A 10,056-nucleotide genomic window follows, 5' to 3' on the forward strand; every position below is an offset into this window, starting at 1 on the left:
AACAGCACCCAAGCCCAGAGTTCAGTCCCCATGACTGACAAAAAAAAAAATAAAAAAGCAACTTGAAAACCACTATTCTGCAGCTTATGTATATTATCATTTATGTTTCAGGTATGGTAACCCAAATGTATCTCTATATGTATAAGGCCTTAATAGCTTTCTATGATAATCTGTGTTTTCTTAGTAAAGTAAAATGGACAGTAAAGAAATTGGATTTGGGCAGTGGGACAAAGGGTGAGCCAATTCACCAGTGAAACCCACTAGACACTATGTTGGAAATAAACTATACAACTTGAGGGGAGGGAAATCAGGAGGGGAAAAACTGGGAGAGAATGAGGGAGGGGGTGACACTGTTCAAAAAGGAAATGTACTAATTACCTGACTTTATGTAAGTATAACCTCTTTGTATATTACCCTTACAATAAAATTTATTTAAAATAAAGGGATAGGATTTGGGGATGGAAAAGAGAAAGATATCAAATAAGTCTATGTTAATGGAGCCAAATTTTGATACTGTAAGTAGTTTTGTTTTGAGTCCAACTCGAAAGACCTTTCATTCACACACTATAGTTAAGTATCTTTTAAGTATTCTATAAAATGAAGACTGACCTCATGGAAATTATTTGCTTTTTCCTCAATATAATAACATGAAAATGTCATGCTTTTGATTTCAGAAAAGAAAAACAAATTAGAAGTGTAGAGGAAGAAATTGAACGAGAAAAACAGGCCGCAGATGGCATTATCAAAAATATGTCTTCTGAAAAACAAGCAAAGTACATAGAAATGAAAAGCACAAACGAGAAATTGTTGCAGGTAATACTGTTTACTGCTATATACTAGCCATGTAGCAATCACTACACATCACAGCAGCATCAGTATCTCCTGAGCTCTTCACTATACCTACTGACCAGTATCTGTATTGTAACAAGATCCTCAACTAATTCAAGAGTATTTAAAATTTGAGAAAAGTACCTATATTTGTAGTACTAGGGTTTGAACTCAGCACATTGTATTTGCTTGAAGGTGCTTTACCACTTGAGCCATGCCTTTAGTCCATAGCTTTGTTATAATTATTTACTTGTGTGCGTATTTCATTTTTGCATGTCATATAAATAGATTAAAATGCTTGTAATTTTATAGGCTTTTAATGGAATCATTAAAGAAATGTCATGAATCAGCACCATATGGATTTTTAACTTGTTTTTGTTTTTCTTCCTGCTTAATAAGCAGCAGGCATCTTATCTGCCATCTCCCTGTTTTGAATTATTGTCTCCTGATCATGTTACTTAAATAATCAATTTAAGTGCCTGATGATGGGTTACTGATAATCCTTCCCCTAGTTCAGCCATGATGGTTCCTTTTATGCCAGATTACCTTTAACCAGAAAGCTGGCAAAGAATTAGGCCTGATAAGAATATTGTTTTAGTTCCTCAGACATTCTTTCACTGACATTTTAGTATCACTTGTTATTTTAGAAAAGGTTTATATAACACAATGAAATATTAAACACAGTTATTGCCAAAATACCCCCAGAGTATTTTTAATTTTGAGTGGGGCTGTGAGTAACCAGTTCAGATATCTTACCCAATTGGTGAATGTTGTGAGTTGAGTGTGTGTGTGTGTGTGTGTGTGTGTGTGTGTGTCTATGAGAGAGAAGAGAGTGAAGAGATAGAGATAGAGGGGTATGTGTGTATATAGATCCTGGCCCTAAAATAAAATATACAAAAGACACAAACATTTTGTAAAGATTTTAAATCATGATTTTAAATAATGATACTCAATTTGAAAGTTTTTGATATATAATGTTCTCAAAACACTGCAATGATTCACTATGAAAGGTTCTAGTTACCTTTAACATGCTTATAAAATGTTTTTTGAAGTTAGATGGCAATGATTTTAGGAATAATGAAACAATGAAATCTTAATAAATTCTAGTTAATATGTAAGATACTAATGAAAGATACTTGCAAAATTTACATTGTCACATCTGTCAAATCCCTATTTGAAATGTTGAAAATTCTTACCATAATGGATATTTATATTTTTTTTCCTTAGGAATTAGATATACTTCAGCAGCAACTAGATTCACTGAGCATGAAAAAAGAAAGCCTGGAAACCGTAAGTTTAAATCAAATAAGACTTCTTATCGCACACAGCTATGAAAGTTAATTCAGCTATTAATGGAATTCATCCAAGTATATTTGCACATATTTACTTAGCAGTTTACTAACAAGAGTGAAATAATTTCCTTCCCATTCTGGACCACTGAGATCCTAGATTATTAATAAATTAGATGCAGTTATTGAATAGGATAAATCTTTCTGCCATCTAGGGCTCTGCCAAAATAACCTTTAAGGTTATACAAAAATCTAATGGCAATTTAGGTACACGCACAAGAAACTAAAAACAGATTATGAGATTGCCAGATTGTCTCCAAAAACATTGCTCCATTTTCTACTCCTAGATATAATCCTGATGCAAGAATTATTCACCTTTTTCCTGCTTTAATATATAAATGTTACTGTTGGTATTTTTTTATTTGCTTGGTTTTTGAGATGCTTGGTTTTATTTTTTGTTTTCTGGTTTTTTTTGCTTTATTCTGATTGTGTTTTGTTTGTTTGTCTTGATCTGGAACGCAGTACCTTTTTTACTGTTGGGTAATTATTTTTCAAATGGAGTGTTACCTTTTTGTACACTGGCTGGCATGGATCATGATCTTCTTGTTTAGGCCTGCTTCATGAGATGACAGGGACATCATCCAACCACCTTATTGAATGTGATGATCTCACAAAAACATTTTTTGTTTGTTTGGGTTTTTTTTTAACTGTATTTTTTTGTGCCTTTTCTTTTTTGGTCAAAGAATCTTTTTTTTTGTTGTTGTTGGTCGTGGGGCTTGAACTCTGGGCCTGGGCGCTGTCCCTCAGCTCTTCAGCTCAAGGCAAGCGCTCTACCACTTGAGCTACAGCGCCACTTCCAGCCTTTTCTTTTTTGGTACTGAGGATCGAACCCAGGACGTTGCACTTGCTAGGCAGGTGCTTTGCCACTGAGCTACATCCCAGCCCTCACTAACTTTTTTGCCCGCCTTAACTTTGACCTGAAGTCCTCTTGATCCCTACCTCCTGAGTTGATTTTCATTTCTTTACACAGTCCATTAGCTGCTGTATTTTCATGTCATTGGCACTTCACTATACTCACTGTACATCAATGTTCAGTTTGGTGTACTATGCTGCTTAATTTTCCTGATTTCCTATAGAGTCAGGTGTAGTTAGGTTCTAGTTTATCTTCTGACTTATGGGAGAATGCATAATTTGTAGTTCATTTTTTTGATAATTTGCTAAGGAAATTACCTAATTAAAAATATTAATGTGATTATATATCATTGTCTACCTGCATATACACATACACACATTTCTTTTTCTTGACCCTCTAAAGGTTCATGGAAGAATCACATTTAATACTAATACAGCTGTCTTGTAGAATTTTTCACTCAGACAGAATGGGAGAGAAGCAAGTCTTTTTTCACTCGCTTAGTTACATAGGAAAAAGTGTGAGTTTTAACTTATATTTAGTTTTGTACTGATAGCACTTTTTTTTTGGTATCAGTGTATATATACTTAAAATAACAATAATTTTAAACTGGGAAAGTGAAAGAAGGGGTGACATTGTCCAAAAAAGAAATGTACTCATTACCTGTACTCATGAAGTGGTAACTGTCTGTACAATACCTTGATAATAACAATAAAATGATGGTAAGAAAACAACATGAGTTTTAAACACAATTTACAGTATTCTCAAAGCAACAAAATAAGTCACTATTTCTATTTAACTTTTGCTTAATTTCATTTATTTCGGGTTTATTGCTCAAGAAAACTGCCAATCAGCTAGTGTTTATTGAATATCTAGTTTGTGTTCACTACTCTGCAAAGTATCCTCTTGCTTATTTCAGAGAGGTGCAAGAATATTGGCTTGCAAAAAACTTAGTCTTGTATATTTAAGAACAGTTTTATCAAGATACAAGGAAGTGCATATAATTTTAGGCAAAGAAAGAAGATAGTATGAAAAAGGGAACCTCAAAACATATATATACTGCATTCTCATGCCTTTACTTTTTCTTACTTGACCTTCTGCTCTGCTACATAAGCTATTTCTATAACCTATTGCTTGTGGACTTTCAATTATTTCCCTTGCCTATTTTTCCATCCCCAGAAAAAAAAAAAGAAAAGGAGGAAGAGGAAAAAAGAGGAAGAGAAAGGAAATAAAAAAAGATTTTGTCCTAATTTATGTTGTAGTCTTGATTTCAAATACCATTATTTCCTTGTGTGTATGTGTGCCTATCCTGGGGCTTGAACTCAGTGCTTAAGTTCTGTCCCTGAGCTTTCTTTTTTTTTTTTTTTGGTCCAGTCGTGGGGCCTGAACTCTGGGCCTGGGCGCTGTCCCTCAGCTCTTCAGCTCAAGGCTAGCGCTCTACCACTTGAGCCACAGTGCCACTTCCGGCTTTTTTCTTTTTGCTTATGTGGTGCTGAGGAATTGAACCCAGGGCCTCAGGCATGCAAGGCAAGCGCTCTACCACTGAGTTACCTTCCCAGCCCCTCCCTGAGCTTTCTTGCTCAGTGCTAGTACTCTACCACTTGAGTCACAGATCCACTGCCCACGTTTTTGGTGGTCAATTGGAGATGAGTCTCAGACTTTTCTATCTAGGCTAGCTTTGAGCCTTGATCCTCACATCTCAACCTCCTGTGTAGCTAGGATTACAGGCATGAGCCACCTGTGCTCCACTGTTAACTCTTCTATTTTTGTTAATTTGAAATTTTTTTTACATCTCATATCCCCAATTCCTTCTTCTGTAAAATGGAGATAATAATATTCTCTCTTGTAGACTAATGTTTTGAGTGTATAACATATAAAAAATAATCCTAGTATTTGGCAGAATGACACGGGAAGTTCATGAGTTTGAGACTAGACTGTTAAAAATCCAAACCCAAGTAATAGTAACAAGACTATGGTGCCTGGCACAGAACAAGTGCTCATTGAATAATGGGTTTAAATGTCAAATTATCACCATTAGTACTACCATTATTCCTAGATTTTTTTGTTATCAAATAATAGTTTTATCACAATGCCTATTTATATCATTTTAGATATTTTCTTTGTTTGTTTGTTTCTTTCTTCCTTTTGTTGTTGTTGTTGTTGTTGGTCATTGGCCTGAACTCTGGACCTGGGCACTGTCCCTCAGCTCTTCAGCTCAGGGCTAGCGCTCTACCACTGGAGCCACCACACCACTTCTGGCTTTTTCTGCTTATGTGGTGCTAAGGTATCAAACCCAGGGCCTCATGCATATAAGGCAAGCACTCTACCGCTCTACCACTCTACCACTGAGCCACCTACCCTAGATATTTTCTTTTTGAACCAGAGAGTAGTGGTAAATTCAGAAATGCTCTACTTAATGTTGGCTTACTAATGATGCCATAACAGAGTGTCACAACCGGGTAGCTTAAAGCAACAAAACTAGTCTCTTATAGTTCTGGGGGCTAAAAGTATAATCAAGGTGTCCGCAGAGCTTTTCTCCCCTGAGACATCAAAACTCCTTCCTAGTGTCTGGTAGTGGTCATCAGTCTTGATCTTCCTTGACTTGCAGTTGCATCATGTCAGTCTTTGTGTTATCAGTCAAGGTCTCTTGCTCTACCCAATTAATCTCTTTTCTTATAATACTAGTCATGTTGGATTAGGCCCTAATGACCTCACCTTAACTTCCTAACTAAAATGGCAATAATGAGCTTTTCCTTTTTTTAATTTTTTGTTCTCAGGAAATAGCACACTCCCAGGTAAAACAGGAGGCTGTATTGATGCATGAAAAGCTTTATGAGTTAGAATCTCATCGAGATCAAATGGTTGCAGAAGACAAAAGCATGGGATCTCCAATGGAAGAGAGGGAGAGATTACTTAAGCAGGTAGAAGAAAAAAATACCTATTTTCATATGCCAGGCTATGTTGAGCATGTTGAGTTGTTTTATTGAAGTGGTATGAATTGATGAGAAAGCCAGTAAGTTGATTAAAAAGTAGCAAATAATTAGCAATACCTAAATATGAAGTATTTAACAAAAAAACGACAGAAAAGTCATTTTCCCATATAAAGTGTTCTTTACATTAAAACTTCATTTTGTATTATGTTTTTTTATTTGAGCTATTCTTTCATGTTTTGGATCTTTAGTTGAAAAAACTTGAGATTCTTAGCTGGGTACCAGTGGCTCACGCCTGTAATCCTAGATACTGAAGAGGCTGAGATCTGAGGATCACAGTTCAAAGTCAGCCCCTGCCCCAGCAGGAAAGTCCGTGAAACTCTTATGTCCAATAAACCACCAGAAAACCAGAAGTGGCGCTGTGGCTCAAGTGTTAGAGTGCTAGCCTTGAGCTGAAGAGCTCAGGGACAGCTCCCAGGCTCAGAGTCCAAGCCCCATGACCAAAAAAAAAAAAAAAGAATCTTATAGAAAATAGATTCTGTTATTTGGTTGGGATCAAATTACTTTGTGCAGTTATTAGTATTAGTACCTCCATGAAGGGAATGGAATTACAATGTACTACAAAAATACGTGCCACAAAACCACGTCATGTATTTTCAAAGCGTTACTATCTGAAGTTTAGCTTATAATTAGTATGTCACCTATTTAGAGACCCTTAGGAGAAGAATATATATTTGAATATAGCTGCAATCAGCAACTCTTTTCTGATCTTAGGGCAAGACCATGAACTGGTTCCAAGTGGTTTCCAGTCCCACTGAATTTCTTAGAGCCTTATGCATCCATTTAGGAGCTATTAAAGTGTTAGAATTATTCCTGAGTGATGTTAAAGTTTAGATCTTCTAAAATTTCTTGAAGAGAAATTATATATATGAGGTCAAGAAATGATATATGGTACATAGAAACCCTAAAAGTTAATCATTACTTATCTGAAATTCAGTTTTAACTGGGCTTGCTAAATCTGGTAGCCTTACAATGGGTGGGTCTCAGATACCTTAGATCCTTCTATCAACTAGATCCTTGTCTGAATGATAGCCCCTTGAGGATAGATGTGAGTGTATCTATTATTCTTCCTTTGAGAAAGAATGAAGTAATCTGAGTAGTTTCTTATGATTTTCCCTATAACGTTAAAGGTTGATTTTAAGAAGGAGATGTTAAGATTTGACATTTTAACATAACTCTACAAGGAAATTCTCATTTAGATAATCTAATAGTGAATTATCCTTTTTGTTGTGTGCCTGTACTGGGACTTGAACTTCAAGCTTCACACTGTTGCTCACACCTGGTGCTCTTGAGCCATAACTCCACTTTTAGATTTCTGCTAGTTTATTGGAGATGAGAGTCCCTAGGATTTGTTTGCCTGGGCTGGCTTCCAACTGGAGTCTTTAGATCTCAGCCTCCTGAATAGATAGGATTACAGGTCTGAGCCACCTGTGCTCAGCATGAGTTACTGTTTAAAGACTTTTCTTTCTATGTTTTTATAGGTTAAAGAAGATAACCAGGAAATAGCCAGCATGGAGAGACAGTAAGTACCATTATACTTGAATATTTTCTGTTTATTTGCCCTCATCTGACACTAATAAGGTAAAAGAGTTCATCTCTTTTTTGGGGGTAAGGGGGGGTCTGGTTGTGGGGCCTGAACTCTGGGCCTGGGCACTGTCCCTCAGCTCTTCAGCTCAAGGCCAGCGCTCTACCGCTTGAGCCACAGTGCCACTTCCGGCTTTTTTTTTGCTTATGTGGTGCTGAGGAATCAAACCCAGGGCCTCAGGCATGCAAGGCAAGCGCTCTACCACTGAGCCACCTTCCCAGCCCCGAGAGTTCATCTATTTATAGGTATCTTTTCTGTAGTTCAAATTGATAATAATGATGCAGCTTTCCAATTTATTGCTTTAAACGTTTGAGCATATAAGAGCCATTACGTAATATAATCACTTTTTTTTTGGTGTTAGTGGAGATGGAATTCAGGGCCTCCTGCTTGCAAGGCAGGTGCAATACCACTTGAGCCATGTCTCCAGCATCTTTTTAGTGTTGATTTTTTTTTTGGTAAACAAGTTGCTTTATTCACAGTAGTACTGATTATTTTTGAAGTAGGATTTTGCCCCATCTCTACAGTCTCCCTTCTTTTTTTTTCAATTTTAAAAGAAACTATTTATCATACAAAAATGCATAGAAAAATAGACAAATAAAGTATACATATGCATGTAATTTTCTTTTTTATTGATTTTTAAAAATTAATAAGTTTTTGATGGTGAAAATACCGTGCAGAGGGGTTACAATTACATGAGCAAGGTAATGAGTACATTTCTTATCAAGCATTGTTGCCTCCTCCTTTGCTTCCCCTTACCATCCCTGCTCCCCATATCCGCCTTCCCCCACCCCCCGCAAAGCTGTAAAGTTGGTTTTTCCACATAATGCCTTGTACATCTCATTGTTGCAATGGGTCCACCTGTATCCCTATTAAAACAATTTGTTTTTTTCCTTCCCCTCCACAAATACAGTGAAAACAGGGGTTATACCATGGGGAAGGACATTCAAAGCAACAAAGAAATTATCTTATAAATATGTTAGAAACAATAGCAAGAAAGAAAAACCATTTGAGTCCTTATCTTGGGGTTCATCAGTCTTCCTTCTTGTGCTTCTCTGTGATGTCTAGGATGACAAGTGCATGCCATTTTACTTTGCCTGTATCTGGTATAACAAGCATGCATCAATGCATATCACCAAGCCCAGCCATTGAGTGATATGGAGTCTTTCAAACTTTTTTGCCCAAGCTGGCTTTTAGCTATAATCCCATGATCTTCACCATTCAGGAAGAATTACAGGCTAGAGCTACTATACCTAACACAACCTTTTATTAGTATTTTGTTGCTCTATTAGTATATCATTTATATCATAGAATTCACATATTAAAAGTATGCAATTCACAGTTCTTTAGTTTAGAGTTGTACAACCATAATCCCAATTTTAAAACAGTTTTTTTTCACCCCAGTATAATCCCACATTTTAACCCTTCCTGTCTGTTCTCTTAGCTCTTGGACAACAAGTAATGTACTTCATGTCTCTGTAGATTTGCCCTATTCTGGACATTTCTTAGTGGAATCATACAGTGTATAGTCCTATGTAGCTGGATGGTTTCATTTAGTATAATGTTTTCAAGATTCATCTGTGTTGTAGCATTATATCAGTATTTAATTTCTTTTCATTTCTAAGTAGTATCCACTGTATACATATGCCTTATTTTATCCATTCTTCAGTTCATGAACATTTGGCTTACTTCTATTTTCTTGGTTACTATGATCATATTGATGTGAATATCCCTGTGCTGTTTTATTTGTGTGTGTGTGAGTGTGTGTGTGTGTGTGTGTGTGTGTGTGCGCGCGCGCACGCCAGTCCTGGGGCTTGAACTCAGACCCTGAGCCCTGTTTTCTGAGGTTTTATGTGTAAGACTAACACTCTACAACTTGAGCTACAGCTCTGCTTCTGGTTTTTAATAATTAATTGGAGTTAAGAGTCTCACAGACTTTCCTACCCAGACTGTCTTTGAACTGTAATCCTCAGATCTCAGCCTCCTACGTAGCTAGACTTAGATGTGAGCCACCAGTGCCCATCCGATGTATAGTTTTACTTATTTTGTGTATGTCATGTGGTAACTTTGTGGGGTTTTTTCCTTCCTAAGTTGAAGTTCCATCTAGATCAACTGATGGTACAAGACAAACGCAGGGGAAAATTTTAATTTGTATAATATTCTTCAAATGGTAGATTTTTTTCTTCATTTTCTAATTTCTTAGAATTTGGAAAGTAGTATGGAGGTTCCTCAAAAGAGTTCCCCTATGACCCAGCAATCCCACTTTTGGGCATTTACTCAAACGTTTACAAACAAGACCACACTAAAGCTACCAGCACAACTATGTTTATTGCAGCATTATTTACTATAGCTAATTTATGGAACCAACCCAGATATCCCTCAGTAGATGAATGGATCAAGAAAATGTGGTATATATACACAATGGAATTCTATGCCTCCATCAGAAAGAATGACATT

General features: G+C 36.4%; 1 protein-coding gene across 1 annotated transcript in view; it reads left to right on the plus strand.

The window, feature by feature from the left end:
* Ift74 (intraflagellar transport 74) overlaps positions 1-10,056 on the plus strand; it is a 65,709-nt gene that overhangs the window by 30,361 nt on the left and 25,292 nt on the right. Inside the window, exons 9-13 of the mRNA XM_013020774.1 lie at positions 675-813; positions 2,056-2,118; positions 5,805-5,948; positions 7,499-7,539; positions 9,044-9,057. Of these exons, the coding sequence (XP_012876228.1) occupies positions 675-813; positions 2,056-2,118; positions 5,805-5,948; positions 7,499-7,539; positions 9,044-9,057 (401 nt within the window). The remainder of the gene's footprint in view (positions 1-674; positions 814-2,055; positions 2,119-5,804; positions 5,949-7,498; positions 7,540-9,043; positions 9,058-10,056) is intronic.

Source organism: Dipodomys ordii, unplaced genomic scaffold, assembly GCF_000151885.1.
Source record: "Dipodomys ordii isolate 6190 unplaced genomic scaffold, Dord_2.0 Scaffold53, whole genome shotgun sequence".
NCBI classification, from domain to species: domain Eukaryota; kingdom Metazoa; phylum Chordata; class Mammalia; order Rodentia; family Heteromyidae; genus Dipodomys; species Dipodomys ordii.